The sequence below is a fragment of the Fusarium flagelliforme genome (genome assembly GCF_020744385.1).
Source record: "Fusarium flagelliforme strain FIESC 12 MPI-CAGE-AA-0113 chromosome Unknown B0J16scaffold_7, whole genome shotgun sequence".
In the NCBI taxonomy this organism is placed as follows: domain Eukaryota; kingdom Fungi; phylum Ascomycota; class Sordariomycetes; order Hypocreales; family Nectriaceae; genus Fusarium; species Fusarium flagelliforme.
This window is the reverse complement of record NW_025763509.1, coordinates 1,815,895-1,832,922: the sequence shown is the minus strand read 5'-3', so window position 1 is coordinate 1,832,922 and position 17,028 is coordinate 1,815,895. Positions and strand designations below refer to the sequence as shown.

At 47.7% G+C, this 17,028-nt stretch overlaps 9 protein-coding genes across 9 annotated transcripts; 4 read left to right on the top strand and 5 right to left on the bottom strand.

Annotated features, from left to right (window-relative positions):
• Nucleotides 1–51: 51 nt before the first annotated feature.
• B0J16DRAFT_292625 (uncharacterized protein) lies at nt 52–1,341 on the bottom strand. The gene is made up of 3 exons (XM_046124337.1): nt 622–1,341; nt 354–573; nt 52–306 (listed from the first exon to the last, which is right to left on the bottom strand). The coding sequence occupies exons 1-3, from the start codon at nt 1,171–1,173 to the stop codon at nt 137–139; spliced, it is 942 nt and encodes a 313-aa protein (XP_045979137.1). The 5' UTR covers nt 1,174–1,341; the 3' UTR covers nt 52–136.
• An 84-nt stretch (nt 1,342–1,425) lies between these two features.
• On the top strand, nt 1,426–3,169 carry B0J16DRAFT_349187 (uncharacterized protein). The gene has a single exon (XM_046128856.1). The coding sequence runs from the start codon at nt 1,570–1,572 to the stop codon at nt 2,869–2,871; it is 1,302 nt and encodes a 433-aa protein (XP_045979136.1). The 5' UTR covers nt 1,426–1,569; the 3' UTR covers nt 2,872–3,169.
• A 302-nt stretch (nt 3,170–3,471) lies between these two features.
• B0J16DRAFT_418236 (uncharacterized protein) lies at nt 3,472–4,214 on the top strand. The gene is made up of 2 exons (XM_046133748.1): nt 3,472–3,761; nt 3,812–4,214. The coding sequence occupies exons 1-2, from the start codon at nt 3,526–3,528 to the stop codon at nt 4,098–4,100; spliced, it is 525 nt and encodes a 174-aa protein (XP_045979135.1). The 5' UTR covers nt 3,472–3,525; the 3' UTR covers nt 4,101–4,214.
• B0J16DRAFT_364842 (putative xylanase 13) lies at nt 4,191–5,380 on the bottom strand (the record flags this gene model as incomplete). The annotated part of the gene is made up of 2 exons (XM_046129964.1): nt 4,191–5,019; nt 5,310–5,380. The coding sequence occupies 2 exons, from the start codon at nt 5,378–5,380 to the stop codon at nt 4,191–4,193; spliced, it is 900 nt and encodes a 299-aa protein (XP_045979134.1).
• Nucleotides 5,381–5,477: 97 nt separating this feature from the next.
• Nucleotides 5,478–6,017, bottom strand: B0J16DRAFT_388626 (uncharacterized protein; the record flags this gene model as incomplete). The annotated part of the gene is made up of 2 exons (XM_046131764.1): nt 5,478–5,669; nt 5,718–6,017. The coding sequence occupies 2 exons, from the start codon at nt 6,015–6,017 to the stop codon at nt 5,478–5,480; spliced, it is 492 nt and encodes a 163-aa protein (XP_045979133.1).
• Nucleotides 6,018–6,997: 980 nt separating this feature from the next.
• B0J16DRAFT_349184 (fungal-specific transcription factor domain-containing protein) lies at nt 6,998–9,349 on the bottom strand. Its single transcript, XM_046128855.1, has 2 exons — nt 9,149–9,349; nt 6,998–9,100 (listed from the first exon to the last, which is right to left on the bottom strand). Exons 1-2 carry the CDS (start codon nt 9,251–9,253, stop codon nt 7,133–7,135), a joined length of 2,073 nt encoding a protein of 690 aa, XP_045979132.1. The 5' UTR covers nt 9,254–9,349; the 3' UTR covers nt 6,998–7,132.
• Nucleotides 9,350–9,710: 361 nt separating this feature from the next.
• On the bottom strand, nt 9,711–11,984 carry B0J16DRAFT_292615 (amino acid/polyamine transporter I; the record flags this gene model as incomplete). The annotated part of the gene is made up of 7 exons (XM_046124336.1): nt 9,711–10,174; nt 10,226–10,405; nt 10,453–11,264; nt 11,318–11,473; nt 11,524–11,593; nt 11,642–11,846; nt 11,893–11,984. The coding sequence occupies 7 exons, from the start codon at nt 11,982–11,984 to the stop codon at nt 10,079–10,081; spliced, it is 1,611 nt and encodes a 536-aa protein (XP_045979131.1). The 3' UTR covers nt 9,711–10,078.
• A 1,885-nt stretch (nt 11,985–13,869) lies between these two features.
• On the top strand, nt 13,870–15,590 carry B0J16DRAFT_324250 (uncharacterized protein; the record flags this gene model as incomplete). Its single annotated transcript, XM_046125819.1, has 2 exons — nt 13,870–13,963; nt 14,086–15,590. 2 exons carry the CDS (start codon nt 13,870–13,872, stop codon nt 15,588–15,590), a joined length of 1,599 nt encoding a protein of 532 aa, XP_045979130.1.
• Nucleotides 15,591–16,280: 690 nt separating this feature from the next.
• On the top strand, nt 16,281–16,817 carry B0J16DRAFT_388622 (uncharacterized protein; the record flags this gene model as incomplete). Its single annotated transcript, XM_046131763.1, has 1 exon — nt 16,281–16,817. One exon carries the CDS (start codon nt 16,281–16,283, stop codon nt 16,815–16,817), a length of 537 nt encoding a protein of 178 aa, XP_045979129.1.
• Nucleotides 16,818–17,028: the final 211 nt, after the last annotated feature.

Genomic DNA, 17,028 nt, shown 5'->3' with positions numbered 1-17,028 from the left:
AACTATCGTCAATATTGAAGACCGTCTAGATTTGAACATAAACCATGTAATGATCAACTGTTCCCTCCGTGTCGGTGTTGCGTAACCACCTACCGATTCAAACGTCGACCCAAGCTGACTCTATACAGCCGAACACTCAATATCCACTAACACCAACCCTGAACAAAGAAGGATCAGACTCAATCCTCTTCCTCAGTGGTCCCGATTTGAGCTCATCGACATCCCACTTAGCCCACACGAATCGGCCTTGAAGAAACTCAGCTTCATCAGAAGCTGCCCAAACTGCAAAGTCGCCAGGCAATTGAACTTTATATGTCAGCTTGATGATAAGATCGAGGCGTAGTGTTACTTACTATCGTCCCATTGGAAGCTGTTCTCATCAGTGAATCTTTGGAAAGACTCAGTGTAGTGCAGTCCCGGTTCGAAGGTGATGACCTGCATCTCATTGGACGGAACGGTCATGCCGATGTGGTTCATCATCATTGTGACGGCACTTTTGGTGGTCGAGTAAAGAGGGATGGGTACCGAAATGGGAGTGTCATGGATGGCGATCGTGGCAAGGTTGAGAAGGGCCTGATAATGTTAACTTGGAGGTATACCTTGTTGGACCTGGATACTGACCAGCTTTCTAGAAGGGTTTGACTCCCTCTGCTTATGAAACAAACTAGTCCAAAGATATGGAGCAGCGACGTTGACTGTCAGACCTTCCTTGAACGTCTCAAAGCCAAGACCAAGAAGTGTGTTGGGCAACCACATGCTAGCAGCGCTCAAAACAAGAACATCAACAAATATGCCATCTTGCGCGAGCTTCTCCCAAAGCTTTCGAGTAGCGACCTCATCCGCAAAGTCATTCACAATAGGAACAACTCTCACTTTCGGATATTTTCCACTAATACCAGCAGCCGCCATGTCCAATGCATCTTGCCGACGACCGGTGATGACGATACGGTCTGCTGAAGCAGCAGCAAAGGATTTAGCGATACTGAGACCAATGCCCGTAGAAGCACCAGCGACAAGAACAGTGTTCCCAGCTTGGGAAAGTTCAGGGCGAGAAGGTGAGATCGCTTCGTATGATTCGCGATGGATCTTGGATATGAGGCTGCTGCCGGCCTTCGGGGCTTCGGTGTTCCCCCATGGGTTGTCTTGGGGTGAAGTAGTTTCAGCGGAAGGCATTTTGATGAAAGATTGAACAAGTCTTTTAAAGTATAGTGTAAAATGTGAGCAGGTCAGTGAATGGGAAAAAAAGAGAGAAAAGGCTTTTTGGGCGAATATACGTATAGTTTTATAGAAGAGTTAGAGGCGTTCCTATTGATGGATTTCCAATCGTGCGGAAATTTTGCGGGTGAAGCTAATGTTAAACTTCATCGCGGGCAGTACTCTATGGCTCGCCAAAAACCCGCTGCAAGGGTCGATCCAGCGCTGAGACACTCACCAAATTTCCCGCCAAATCCCCGCAGAACCCGCACCTTTCCGCAAGATAGGTAAGCTGACAGCCCACGTTGTCTTCAATTACTGACAACTTCTCATCTCCAAAAACCCGCAACCTTCCGCATCAACACAATTACAAACATGGCTCCGGTCGCCAAAGTCAAGGCTTGTTTCCCGTGTAGCAGCGGAAAGCGCAGATGCGACAAAGCACAACCCGCTTGCACCCGCTGTAACGACAGAGACGTGGAATGCCGCTACCCTCCGATCAAGCGAAAAAGACCGCACGCTTCCGCAGCAGATGTCAGCAACAGTTCAAGGACTCCCAACAGCAATGAAGGGCCTACAACACTGACAAATATCTCCTTCTCACCGGCTACTGATCTAGTTGAGCCTCAGGAGTGGATACGAAGTCTCGGAACCTTGGGCGCGCCTCAAGATGATACTTCGAGCTCTGGAGCGTCAACGAGTCAAAAGGATGCCACGCATTTCTTTCTCAAGCTTGATACATGGGTTATCCGACATATTCCATTTACGACACCCACATTTCCCAATTCGATATGCATGAATTATGTGAGGGGCATACACGACTTCTTTAATGAATGGGTGGCAAACTCGCATAGTTCGTTTATGCATAGGCAGTTGTATGCAGACTCAGGGTACCCTGCTGCGATTCAAGAAGCGTATGCTTGTGTGGCGTTGCATAAAGTCAAGAACGCGACGAATGGGAATGCTATTGATGAGATTCTGGCATCAAAGATGGCAGCACTGCTGAAATCCTATCATGAAAATGATACCGGCAGCGAAAGCCTGGACATACGAGAACACCTTTCTCGCACTCAAGCACTTTATGTCCATCTTGTACTATCACTCTTCTCATCGTCAATCGGAGCCCGCGCAAACGGTGAACAGCAGATCCAAACTCTCATATCATGGACTCAACAGCTCTGGGAAGTAGCCCATCACGACCCGGATATCTGTCAATCCGAGAATAGTGATGGCTCAGCTACGTCTGCGAACGCCATTGTCCTAGACGCCATGTTTGACGGTGACTCTACGCCTCGTCTATGGCGATCATGGGTTTTATCGGAGAGCATTCGACGGATTTGGTTAATGGCGACGTCAACTATCGGTGTTTATCTGACGTTGAGGCAGAATTGGGCTGAATGCCATGGTGGGATATACTTTACGGCGAGGAAGGATGTTTGGAACGCCAAATCAGCATCCGGCTGGGCTGCGGCCTGCCGAAGGGCCGACCCGTTGTTTGTTTGCAGTCTGGAGTGTGAGAGTCTGTTCTTAACTACGAAGGCATGTGATGTGGACGACATGCTTATCAACATGTTCACGATAATGTGGGGTGCAGAGAGAGTTGAGAATTGGGTCGAGAGAACTGCTCAGCCGGGGCAAACTGTCAGGATATGGAGAGGTGATAGGGTCGAGAGGTAGAGCGTCGATAATGGCTGCTGCCTAGATCATGATCTTGATTGATATGTTGATGTTGATGGTGGTGGAGGATTTGACTGCTAACCTCTTAGAAGGAAGAAGAGCTTTTATAGTACGTATTACAGTTATGCATAACCGTGTATAGCCTCTAAACTTGAACCTTTATTGGTATTAGGTTTATAGCTGTGTTATTACTCGTTGTATTAATTTAACCTGTATGTGTTGAGAGGTGTTGCGTTAAGAGGTGTGACTTTTAAAAAAAACCTTAGCTATATAATGTTAATTGATATACGGCTCACACAAAAGACTAACTGCCACCTGATCTCCAGCTCCCAAGGACGAGAGCCCCATTGTAACGACAGCCAGCATTCAGCATGCTTCATTCAGATGAGTCAGACGTGGCATCAAAGTTTTAGCTGAATCTTTGTTGAATAAATCGATCAGATAAGGTTTGTGAAGATACGTACACTTTTCACAGGGGCATTATGACTCTTTTGCCCACACATGACCTTTTTTTGCCCTGCCTATACATAAGGTTTAGGCATAGCATAAATACCTTCTTTGCTCCCATCCGACTTTTTTCCTCTTCCTTCCACCAACATCAACATCACCACAACCACAACCACAACCACAATTCGACGACAACCACACTTCACAATGCCTAGCGAAGGAGTCCTTCATCAATCTCCCACCTTGAAGAAAATGTCTCAAAAATCCAAATCTGACGCTGAGAGCATCAAGACTGATGCTCTCCTCCCCATAAGACCCCTGCATCTTGCCAACATCGTCCTCCGCGAGAAGAACCACGAGTACCGCAAATATCGCCTGAGAGATGGTGTGTGCCGCCTCTGGTTATATGAGACTGGGAGTGGTGGGGGAAGCTCTTCAATCACGTAAGTCACTCAAGAAAAAGATTCACAACAAACGCTGACTTATTTCTCAGACATATCGCCGTCATCCCTCCCAGAACACGTCACAAGCCAGGCGAAGTCCCCACAGAACCATATGGCCAAGGCAATAAAGACTTCAACGCTGGAGTCAAGCTGTCCACGTTCGGATATCCCATTCTCGAACTCTACGAACTTGTGAATCCGGTGACTCTGAATGAGATGAAGGCGCGATGGGGGTTCAGGGTTGCACCCCAGGGGTGCCAGTTCATGAAGCTAGAGCTGTGGGAGGACAGATGGGGTGAGCAAGAGGACAGGAGTGAGAAGGTTAAGAAAGTTTTTTAAATGATACCCTGGTATTGGTACCTAGGAAGCAAATTTGCGAGAGTGAAATAACTATTGCATCATTCTCTATCTAAGAATGTAGCTCAGTTGCTATTGAATCCATTTATGCTGTCTTAACCATGCCTCGCACATTGAAGGCCACTTCGACACTGGTAAACCCTCATCACTACTCAACGCAAATCCATGAGGCGCATCAGCAAAAACGTGCAACTCAACCGATGCACCATGATTTGTAAATCCTTCCGCCAGCCGATAAGCGTTGACAGCTGGTACAACAGGATCGTTGTTAGAGTAGACGATAAACGCTGGCGGCGCAGGAGAGCGAAGCTGCACATCAGGCTGAACAATATTGTAAAACTCTTGTTTCTCCTTCGGTGGTAGTGGTGGTTTGTTCTCATTAATCTGGCGACCGACTGCATTTGTAGAAATTGGTCCATAGCCAAGAATAGCGAACTCAATCTGCGGCATTTCAGGATCGGGTGTTGTCCAGACTTGGGGATACTCTGCTAAAAGCGCAGCACCGAGGTGTCCGCCCGACGAAAGACCACAGATGCTAATACCATTCTGCGCAAGGCCACTTTCCGCCATAATCTTCAGTGCCCTCCTCCCATCATCCAATGGCGCCTGAGGGCCAGTCTCGCTATTCGGAAAACGATGTACGAGAACGAAAGCGTAGAAACCGAGAGTGTTGAGCCATTTTGCGACAGAGATACCTTCCTTCATGAGCATGTACTCAACGTAGCCTCCACCTCCAATGATGAGAATGCCGCGGCCGTTGGGCTTTTCGGGTCGGTAGCCTATGAGGTACGGAGTGTTAACTTTGGAGACTACGCCATCGTTGAGGGTGATTGCTTCGCCGAGAGGGAGGGGGTCGTCCAACAAGGGCCAGATTTGATCGAGGTCGTCCAATTCCGTTCGTCTGTCGAGTGCACTTCTGGAGATACCCTCCCTGGGTCTGTCATTGAAGCCCGAATGTTCCATGTTGTTTGAAGTATTAGGTTGGAGGTGTTGGGTGAAGTGATGTTGGAAGTGAAGTCGTGTTGTTTTGTCCGCGGGGATTGGGTGCGATTTCGCCGGATCATCAGCCCGAAATGCCGAGGTTGGGGGCCGGTGATGGGACAACAGCAATTGGGGGCAAACAGAACATAAAGCAATGTGAACTTTCGGCTGCGATCAGAACACCAAGTATTGTTCCGAGTATTTGTGTACTGTGCCTTGAAACATGATGGAACAATGGGACTTTGAGCAAAGCTGTAGCCGTGCGGTTGGTTGGTAGCCATAGCACTGAGATGAAGCTACCGACAAAAGAAACAGGCATTTACAGAAGTTATGGTACTAATTATAATCAGTCGCTTTTTATTTGTGTACAGTTGGAAATTATGTGCTAGCATTGAAAGACAGGAATGTAGAGGCCTGACCAGCAGCTTCTTGATCCTGAGCAATGTTGTTCTGCAACTTCTTGTTCTCCTCCTCCAACTTCTCATCAACATCATCACCCTGTGCCTTCTGAGCCTCAAGCTTCAAGATCGTAGCAGTAAGCTTCAACACCTTGTTCTTAATTTTGCCACGCTACAAAAGGTTAGTCTATGTCCCTCAATCCAACATTGGCTGACTTACTTGGAGAGCGTCAGCCTCTTCACCAGAAGCTGCCTTAATAGCAGGATTGAACGCGTCAGTCTCAGCATCGTTGGCGATCTGATTGACGCTGTTCAGAAAGTCGAGGTCAGATTTCTCGACTGTTGAGAGATCGTTGGGGAGACCGCCAAGCTTTTGGAGAGCTTCTTGTTGGGCGTTGCCGGCTGTGCCGCCGCTGATGGAGAGGTTGTCGTAGGAGGATTGGGAGAAGACAGCGCGTTTGGAGAGGGGCGCTGCGATGACGGTGGCGGCCAGGCCGAGGAGGATAGATGTGAACTTCATGATGCTTTGTTTTGTTGGATAAGGATGTGGTGGTTCAATGAGGATGTTGTGGTTGGATGATAGGAATTGAGAAGATCGCGGAATTGACAGCGTATTATAAACATTTTCGAAGATCTCAAAACAGGACTCATACCCCGAAGCCTCTTGCAGTTCATCCCGTGTCTTTCTCAGAATGACCCTGTTGAAGCAAAAAGCGCTGCTCTCAAACGCTGAATCCTCGCGGTTGATCATACATACAAGGCAAAGATGAAGCAATTCAGAACGGATATCAAGTCTTCCGGAAATTCAAGGCATCGTCAATTGCCTACTTTGAGCTTCTTAACAGATTTGATAGGCCGAGATACGTGCTGATTTCAAGTCGTCCTGTTACAAGGAGTTATCTCTGTATCGCATGCTGTTTCATCGCGTCTTGAGTTCCAGACAGGTTTGACTGGGGTTATCCGAGCTGGCGGTACGAGGATACGCGCTTTCATCGTATCGGATTTATGTATCTTGTCGCCTCAACCTTACTGGCATAAATATATACAACTCATTTCATTAAATGATCGATTCAAAGCTGACAGGTTTTTGCCGTTGACGGCTGCCAGTCCACTTCAGGTAGCAGCTAGCCACATCGCTACGCTAGTAGTGTTTAGCGCTTGTTGCCCTGTGAATATCCCAAATTATGGGCCACCACGATCAATGACCCAAGTGTTCACATCCGCAAGGGTGTCCAAGTTGTTAAACCGAAGGACCGGATTGATGGCGATAGTGACCGCCGAAAGGATATTGCTTTTATTAAGCTCAATCAATGCTTCAAGGACATTACGCCGTTTCAGTATGGTACGATGTCGGGCATTGGCCATCCTGCTTTGGGTGTTGTTGGCCATCCCGGCGACAGCGACAATGATCGGACTGCGGCACAAATGTATGAAAGCTAGAATGGACAGACACATGGTCTTACCAAGGATTCTGGAGGCCAGCACTCTGTCAGCAGTACACCCGAATTTCCTCTTGTGGGAGTTATGAAGGCCATGGATGGGTCTGGAACAGCAATGAAAACGGGAGGAGGCGTTGACTACATTTGTATACGGGATTGGGATAGCGCTTGAGTTAGAAGAGGGTATTATTCAGATCTATCCAAACAGCGACCGCAGATTATTCTCCTCCATAACATCAATCCAATGCACCGACGCCGTGCCAGGTGTTTCCTTATCGTACTCATCCCAGATCTTCTGCACAAGCGTCCTAGCCACCACGATAGGCCTGGGCGGTAACAGCGCCTCCAAAGAATCAAGTCTCCCAATAATAAAACACCTTGCATCGACGATCTTCAGCCGCGATTCAGAAATAGTGGATAGCCGGTCGATGTCTTCGTCTGCTTGGACAAGTTGGCCGATGTAGTCTGATAAGCCGCAGTGTTCCGTACTTCCGAGGTCGAAAGGTGATGGTGTTGCGAGAGGTGCGGATTGTGGTGTGGAGGAAGTCTCGGAGGGTTCGAAGCGAAGACCGGTGCACGCGGTTATGCAGAGTAGTGGTTGGGTCATTTTGCTTCCTGAGTCGGCGGGTAGTTTCTCGATGAGTTTGGCGAGACGGAGACTTAATGGTGTGATGCATTCTTCCCATGGGATGTGCACATCAGCTGGGCCTGTTAGATGGTCTGGTAATCGCAACAGAACCAACTCTGGGAATGTTTGGTAGATGTGAATTAAACCAGCGAGACGGTACGCCTCGGCGACATTGACGAGATGTCGACATGGCGTTTTCTGATCTCCAGTTTCGGTGTCTGCAGGTGCAGACTCAAAGTCTAATCCTAAAAGTTTCTCCTCCAAGGACTTCGCTTCGTCGATCATTTTCAACGCGGTTGCGTGGTCGCGTGTTGCGAATGGGCCGGGATGTTTGACGTGGTAGCGATAATTCCGACAGAGTCTCAACGTTTGAGTAAGTAACCGCGAGACGGTATTGGAGACACCGGTCCAAGGGTGCGGCATGTCATCGACAATGGGATCAATCTGTGCAGCGGTCGGATACTCATCCACACTAATATCCTCCACTTCGTCAGACTCGTACGAAATGTAAGGGTTCGTATCCGACACCACAGAAAGTAACATCTCGCAATACGTCCAACTTTTGTTAAAAATGTTCAGCAGCTTCCTCTCCTCGTCAGTAAGTCTTCTCTTCTGCTTGTTAATCCGATGAAGCAGCGCCTTAGCCTCTTTGAGGAACGGTATACCCAGCTGCGTAGCGTTCAACCAGCAAATGCTCGTGCCAATACAGAAAAGACCATAGATTAGACCCATGGGTACGGTGTCGAGATTTGGTGATGATTTGACCACGCGGAGCTCAGCTTCAATAACATATGCGGCATTCTTCATCATTGAAATGGATGTTTTCTTCATGTGTGGCATCCGGGAGGAGAGGTAGGCAGAAGACATGCTTTGGAGGCTTGTTGAGACGGCTTCGGATGTGGACCAAAGGGCGGTCGCCATCATGCGGTTGGAGTTGGTGGGAGAGTCATACTGCGACCAGAGAGAACAGACATCGCGGAACCAGTATTCGACGAGTTGAGATGAGAGATCCGTGATGGGTGGAGGTAGGAATAGTGTTGAGTAGTTTTGCTGCATGGGAAAGAGGGTGAGTTCGTTGTTTTCCGTAAAGTCTTGCGTCGGCGTCAAATCCGAGACATCAGGTGTCCAGTCAAACTCCATTCCCTCGACAGGAAGGCTCATAGAAACCTGCGCCATGAAATCTTCGGCCGGACTCATTTGCGTCTCCTGAAGCTGAGCGTTCTCACCAAACTCCATAGACTGTGGCGACACGTCAAGCATAAACTCTCCAAAACTGCCCTGCTCGATCGGACTAAACGCCGAACTCCCAATGGTGAAAGACGACATGGAGGCCGTTTCGATTTGTTTCTTAGGCGGTCTTCCTCTGCGCTTTTTTACAGAAGGACATGGTGATGCTGAGGGTCGGAACTTGTGATCGGCTAGCTCGGCTGTTTTCTCGTGCTTGGTAGACCAGCGAAGACCGCGTTGGTAGCCGCCGCATTCGACGCCGCGGGATATGCAGACGTTGCAATCTGGTTTTGCTTCATCACATTTGAGCTGGACCAAAAGTTAGATTTGTTTTGAGCGTGAGGATGGGGTGAGTACGTGTTTGTTGCGACATGTTAAACAGCCTGATCTTGAGCGGATGGCGACCTTTTTCTTGGCGGCGGGCCTACCTGCCGAGGAGGCACCTGGACTAGACTCCATCATGCGTCAGTATTAAGAAGCGTCTGATGAGCAAGTTATTAATCATGGATTTGGATAGTCAGATGAGAAACGTGCTCAGGCTCGCAAGGGTGAAAGATGGTGAATTGTAGGAATGAATTGCCCCTTCCCCGCAGAAGTTGAAGTGTAACGCGATAAGATTGGTTTAGCGCTAGACGCTAATCAGGTTCTACAGTTCTTACCCTGAATGTCTGTCTAGCGTAGACCTGTTAGCGTACCTCTAATAAAAATACCATTAATTCTCAGCTTTTAAGATCTAGAAGAAGTAAAATAGTAAGAAAATCATAATCCATTCCTTGTTTTCCTTTTAAATCCCATTTTTCTAGCTATCTTTTTTTTTTTTTTTTTTTTAGCTTTCTTACTAAGTATATTAAAGAATATTGAGAATTGATGGAGTTGTAGCGCTGAAGTCTCCTGCACACAAACTTACAGGGATTATATTGTATTTGCTATGCTGCAATGCGCCCTTCGGCCGGGATTTGACTTGGCGATCTGTCAAACGGAACAAGACAAATGTTCGGGAGGCTTGCCGAGATTGATGATGCTTATACAAAATTGATCCATGTTCTTGTGCAGTGTGATGAGGTATGTTCACAAATAAGCTTGTTTTGATTGATAACGTCTGTGACGCCAGTCGATGCTGAACATGCGGAATGTTCCGACCAGCCGATGAATTGTTAGTGTACCAATCTCACCAAACTCAACATGCCTCGGCGAATCTTGACTTCAATCAATCTCGGATCACGATGGATTAATTATTGGTCATTCAATTCCCTATATACAGAAGCTATCATATCATCTACGCAGTCCTTATTGCTTCGGGGTTCCCAGCTTCTTCTCTTCCATGGCGAGTTCGTCTGTCGCTTCGGAAAGCTCGGGTCTTTCGCCGAGAATGATATCGAGTTCCTGAACAGATTCATTAGAACGGGCAGGGAAATGGAAAAAGACGGCACTTACAGGGCCTTGGAAGGTCTTCTTCCCATAGAGTAGCCAGTATCCTATCAGGAAGATGGCGAAGATGCCAATGACTGCTGAGACGTAATCTGGACTTTTGTCAGTGTTTATGGCAGAAGAGAAAGGAAGAGACGTACTCATCAAGCTGGCAGTGACCGGTAGGACCGGTGGGAAGCAGAAGAACTGTAACAACGTCAGCTCAAATAACACCAAGGACGAAAAAAGCTTACAAATGAGGTGATGAAGACATAAAGTACCGCAACCGAATTGATAATAAGTCCTCTCACTCTTCCAAACTTCCACGGCGAATCATTTCCCTGACAATTCTGAAATTGCGTCAAAATGCCCCTTCCCCTCACAAGAAGCGTCAGAACAGGAATAGCATACGACATGTTCAACAAGATCGTACACGAAGAAATAAACGCATTGAACGCAACAGTAGGTCCAAGATAAAGTAGTCCAAAAATCGCATTGAATACCCACGTAAGCACAATCGTTCGGATGGGTACTTCCCATTTGGGATGGATGTGGCTGAAGTATGAATGATACGGGACGCCTTTATCGCGCGCCATGGCGTACAAGAGTCGGCTTGCGCTCGTGATGGACCCGTTGGTGCCGTGGATGAAACAGATCGCTAGCATTAGAGTGAGGAATGTTGTGCCGGCGCGACTATTGGTTGATTGGAAGATGAGTTCAACGATGGGCATGCCGGTTGTTGTGGCGACGATGCTGGGGAGGTCGGTGAGGCAGAACAGCATTACGAGAACGAAGATTGTTCCTGTTGTGCCGCCCACGCCAACGGCGTATACCATTGCCAATGGAGCGTCTCGGGAAGGTGTTGGCATTTCTTCTGTCATGTGTAGGACGGCGTCGTATCCGATGAGGGACAACGCGGACTGGAGAAGACCCAAGATCCACGCGATGCCGTCGTTCCAGCCCGTTTCGTTTTGGAAGGTTGCGAAGACGAATTCGGGGGAGGTTTTGTCGGATGTGGAGAGAAGGACGACGCTGGCGACGAATACACTAAGGATGGACCAGTATACTACAAAGAAGTCAACCGTGTTCGATTGAGAGAGGGGATGGGTATTAACAGACATGCTAAGTTGTTCCACGCACCGAGTATTCTGTTTCCGAATGTCATGGATAGAGTACCAAAGGTTAAGACTGCCATGAAAATGAGGTATGTCTTCCACGCTGCGACAACATAGTTTCCGTTCGAGGCTACAACGCAAGCTGCCGAGATGAATTGTGCTTCGTCAGGTTAGGCTACGGTTTGGTGGAGATGAATTGGGGACACTCACCTGCGAAGAATCCCTCGGTCGTAACAAGAGTGAGCCAGCCACAGATATTGATGTATCCAACCGCAAAGCTCTACCCATCGTCAGTATGTACATCATCACCGATATGGACCAAACTCACCATAACCTTCCTCCACCTCTCAGTAGTCAAAGCCCACTGGAAATGATATTGTCCACCAGCAGTCGGCCAAATCGCCGCAAGTTCACCCAAGCTGGCAGCAAGACAAAAGTTACACAACACACAGAATATGAAACCGTATAGGAACGCAACAGAGCCACCGGACGGAAGAACTATAGATAGACTTCCTGCTAGACAAATCCAGGTACTTCACGCATCAGAACGCAGTCACAGAGTAGATATGGGAGACGCACTTGAGAATCGCAAATGTCATTGCTACCATTGTGAGTTTTGATAGTCGAGGCCTGAGGTGGCCCTCAGATGGGGATTGCGTGTGGCCAGACATTGTTGCTTCTGGTATGCTAGTTACTTAGTACAGGAGCTGGGGAAAAGGGATAAACAGTGAGACGAGGAGTCGTATATGTTCCTGGCTGCCGATTAGCTTTGGCTAAGGTCGCGGAGAAACGCCTCCTACAATTACTAGTCAACGGTCGAACCAGTGTTTATGTGAATTAAGCATGACGCTGACTTCGGCGAACTAAACTGATCAATCAAACTGCACCAAACCAGCATCATGTCTCAATTATCAGAATCATACTTCAAATAAGAATATCACTTGACAGTCAACCATAAACGTAATAACCTCTTCTATCCCAGAATCAACGCCCGTCTGGCGTCGATCGGGTTCCAGATCTTGAAACTCTGCTTCCCCGCGTTACACTAGCTTCATTGAAGCAGAAATATCAGTCTAAAATTACCATTTTGAGAATGGCTTATGTCCTCCCCCGCATTATGGAGGTCAAACTATGATTCGTGCTGTCTTGTCACATGGTGTTCCCGAGGGCCAAGAATCGATCACTCATGTTCGAGATGAGAATTTTCTGAATGGGGTAACTTGAGCCTTGGATAATTCCTCAGGTGATGGCTTTCCGGGTATTTTGTGCCTGGATAACGAAGACTTCAGGACGACTAAGGGATTCCAGCACTTTTAACCTTGGCGTGTTTCTTTTGCATAGTTGTTGTCATGGATTGACTAAAACGCGTTAACGTCGTGCTTCCTTGAGATCAGGTTGAACAGGAGTTGAACCAGCTGCTGGTTGAGAAACCTAGATGAAGGTCGCGAAATTCTCTCAATCATATGATAAGTTCTGGAGTCTAGTCTTGCCGAAAAACTATGTCACATCAACTTTTTGTTTCACAAAAGAGGAGAAAACGCGACGAAGACAGTGTTTTCAGCCCGTTAGTCTGGTTCCCAGGACAGCAATTGAGAAACAGACATTACACTTCTGTCCTGAAAATCAGAGACTTCAATAGTATAGAGGGGTTTCTCAATAGAAGTGACAGAAAGAAGACCAACGCCAGTGAGTGCACCATGACCACAACTAGAGGGCATTTCTGATTCCCCTGTTGTAACTTACCCGGAAGCTATTCCGAAATCCTGGTTTGCTTTGTAATCGAAGCTATCTTATCATTAGAAAAAAAGATAAGATAAGAGTCTACAGTGCGAACAGAGTGGCGACTGTGTTAAGCACTTTCCATGAGATAAGATAACGGATTAGATAAGGCATCCTGTTACAGTGAGTTGTACCTGTCTAGACCAAGTCAGGAGTTTCAAGACACTAAGAGATGAGGTGGAACGTGGAATAATCACGTCCTGGCCAGTGGCCGAAAATGATACCTAGCTCATCCGATAAGACCTTGCAAAGAAAAAACAGGTTTCCGTTCATTTAAAGAGGAACATTCGTTGATTGAAGCCATGTTCACAAATGGATGGGGCGCTGGATAGCCGGTTATCTTCTCAGACGGACCTAGATTGACTTAGGCCTACATCATTATTCCAATCCATGGAAACTACCATCTCAGGACAGGGCCATTTCTGGACATCTATAGATGACAAACTAAGTCTGTTAGTCTGGTATCAAGGTACCTGACCTGACAGGCCGCATGTACTTTGAATATCCCAATGGCATGTTGTCACCTAATCCTTTGAAAACTGTCTTCTCCAGCGATGGTAAGTAGTACCTACCGGTACCAGGACTCGACGAGTCACTCCTGGACTAGACGACTCGACCTCAGTAGTAGGGAAGGAGCTATTGTGTTGTTTAGTCTGTATACCTTCCAGGACTTGCGCCTTAGAAAACCGTAACTAGTAGGAAGGAGCTCATCTGTTGGGCAACATAACACTGGACAAAGAACGATGTCTGATCTTATCATCATCATCATCATCAACCATGGACTCCGCTGCTGGGGCTTTCGCCCCTGAGATCTGGGACGCCATCTGCTCCCACCTTACCCCCCCGACCCTCGCAAACCTGCGTCTCGCCTGTAAGAATTGGCCCCCTGAAATCATAAGAGACGAAATAATTTGATCACCTTATGCTTGCTTAGGCTAGCATTTGCTCTTTATTTCTTTAGCCCAAGTCTTGAACTGACCTTCAAAAACTTAGGCCGAAACCTCAACACCATCGCTCTGCCATGGAAGTTCCAGACCATCCGCCTCGAAGCCTTCCTCGATCTCTCAGTCGAACGTTTCATCAAGATCGCCGAAACACCCTCACTCTGTACACTTGTCCGCGACCTCACCATCGACACCCGCGTCGAACTCGAATGGGAATACAACTGTAGCGACGCGTATCCCATTCCCATCGCCTTCATGAACGCTCTACCATACCTGAGATATTTCACAAATGTCAGGGCGCTGCACATCCGATTTGAGGAGCATTGCGGGAATCCTGAGAATGATCTCTGGGCCACCAACAAGGAGACGTATGCGTTCCGGTACAAGATCCTCGATACTATTTTCCACTGTGCCATGGGCATGTGGACGCTGGAGAAACAACTCGAGATTGATCAAGTTCTTGATGCTGAGCGACTGGCTCATGATGAGGATGCTGAGAAGTGCGATTATGATGACCAGGATCTCGAGTTTCCTGGCCGCTGCTTTCGTTTGAGGGAGTTGACGATTGCTAATCTAGCTGACTACTCCGATTCTCGCATTACAGGATCAGAGGCGTGGAAAACTCTCATGGCTCTACCAAGTCTTGTCGATCTCGAACTGTTTATCGCGACTCAACAGGACGAAGCCACACCAGAGGATAACTCTATTGTCTTTGTTGAAAAATACGACTTCTTCAAATCTCTTCCCTCAACCTGGCTATGCCCCGATATGACACAACGTCTGAGGGTTCTGTCACTGTACTTCAAAGAACACTGGGGCTGGTTTCCGATTATGGACTTTCGCAACTGCGGCGAGAAGTTTCCCTTTCCTCGACTCAAGGTGCTTGCGCTGGGAAACTACGTCTTCACTCATGAGTGGCAGATTGAGTGGTTCTCTAAACTTGGAAGCGAGAATCGCAGTGGAGGCCTGGAGGAGTTGTACTTGGATGATTGTCCTATTCTTCACCATGCGCGCCAAAACGATGTTTGCGAGGGCGGATATCCTGACACCGACGCTGTCTTAAACCCGAGCGACTACGATCCTAGCGAGCATTACTTCTACATTAGATGGTACAGTGTTCTCTCTCACTGGAAAGATTCGATGAAGGGACTCAAGGTATTCCGCATGGGCCAAGGTACATGGTATGGCTATCCGATGGAAACGTACGACACTATCACCGACGATCCAGACTACGCCGACATGGACACTGATGTATTGGAGTATCGGCTTTCTCACAACGTCCACAGGAACTTCGCGTATCCAGCCCCTGATGGGAGCGATCCTACCAGCGATGAGTATAGGCGTCAACCCGAGAAATGGCGCCATGGAGAAGGTCTTAACGACAGGAGGGAATCGAGGTTGACATACATTGACTACGATATTGGGATGGGACACTCGGCATGGCTTGAGACGAGCAAGACTGAGGGGACAAATTTTGAACCAGAGGAGGGGACTGCGGAGAGGGATGATGTAGCATGGGATGCGATGATGGCTGCTATTGAGGCCCGGCGTTAGAGTTGAGAGTATGACTTAGGCTACTTTATTTTTAGCACCCTAAGACTTAGGGATCATTTCATGTGTTACCCACCTGCCTAAGTATGTAGAATAGGGCAAAAGGACAAGGTTTCCGTATATTCATTGAAGTCGCGATGCTTGAAAGAAACTGTAATTTCGCCGTAGAAAGCCTATCCTGAACGGTCGCGTGCAAGTGAGTCATGATAATTTAAGGTGTGAGATCATTGAGAGAAACCCTATCGGCTCGTGCGAAGTATAAGACTGAAAAGATAACTGTCAAATGACAGTTCGTGTGATCAGAAGTGTTATTTTATTAAGTACGCATTGCGGGCATCTTTATCACCAGATGAGTCACTAGCAAACCCCGAGTAGAAGTATAAGACTGCGTTCTTGTCTCCCCTTTCCGGTCAGTCTCTTCCCCTTGCACCAACACAGCTACCTACCCATGCCCTCTGCAGTTTCACTTGAATCCAATTACATACATATTCTCAGTTACCCCACTTCTTGCAGGCTAGCTTTCATCCCATCTTCTCTCATACAGGCGGGCATAACAACAGCTATCTACTCTTGCACATCCACATACCATACACAGCACAGCAGAGCAGAGCACGTACCGTGAGTTATCCTTAGACTTTGCAATCATCATCGATCATTTACTGAATTTAGCAAAGTATCCTAAATCCAGCAAAGATGGCGCCACTCAAGACTAAATCTCAGTCTGAGGCTGCTGCCAACAAGCGCCGCGCTGCCCGACGTACCCCTGAGCGTGCGACCACCACCACCTCCGCCGCCACCAGCCAACCCCTCAGCCGCTCAGACATGATTCTTCCCATGAACAATCCATACATGCAGCAGATCATCGACGGTGTCAAGAACTACGAGTTTCGCAAGTACAAGATGGACGGTGTTCAGCGCATCTGGTTCTATCGCACCGCTCCTCACTCAGCCATCACCCACATCTGCCCAGTGAACGAAGGTGTCAAAAGAGAGGATGGGCCCTTACCTGAGGATGGATTGGGAAACAAAGAATACAATGAGGGGCATCCGGACTACGAGGGCTGGGACTATGCATATCGCATTAATGAAGTCTACCAGATCAACACTGCCATCACTCTGGAGATGATGAAGAATGAACATGGGATGAAAGGTGCCCCACAGGGAAGGGTGAGGGCGCCTGATTCGATGAAGGCGCAATATAGTCTGGAAGATCAGACTAAAATTCTCTAGGCTTGAGGATAGTATTAGCTAAGATTGAGGGACACGCATAATGACTACATAGTAACGAGATCACGAATGAGACATGAGCTATAGTTATTATGAAAGTTTAAGAAATGTTTTGTGACATTATTGTGCTATGTTTTATCTACGCAGTGCCTATGATACGCAACATCGAAGCTCTTGAATGGATGGTCGAAGTGGTGCATCAACGCCCTTTCTC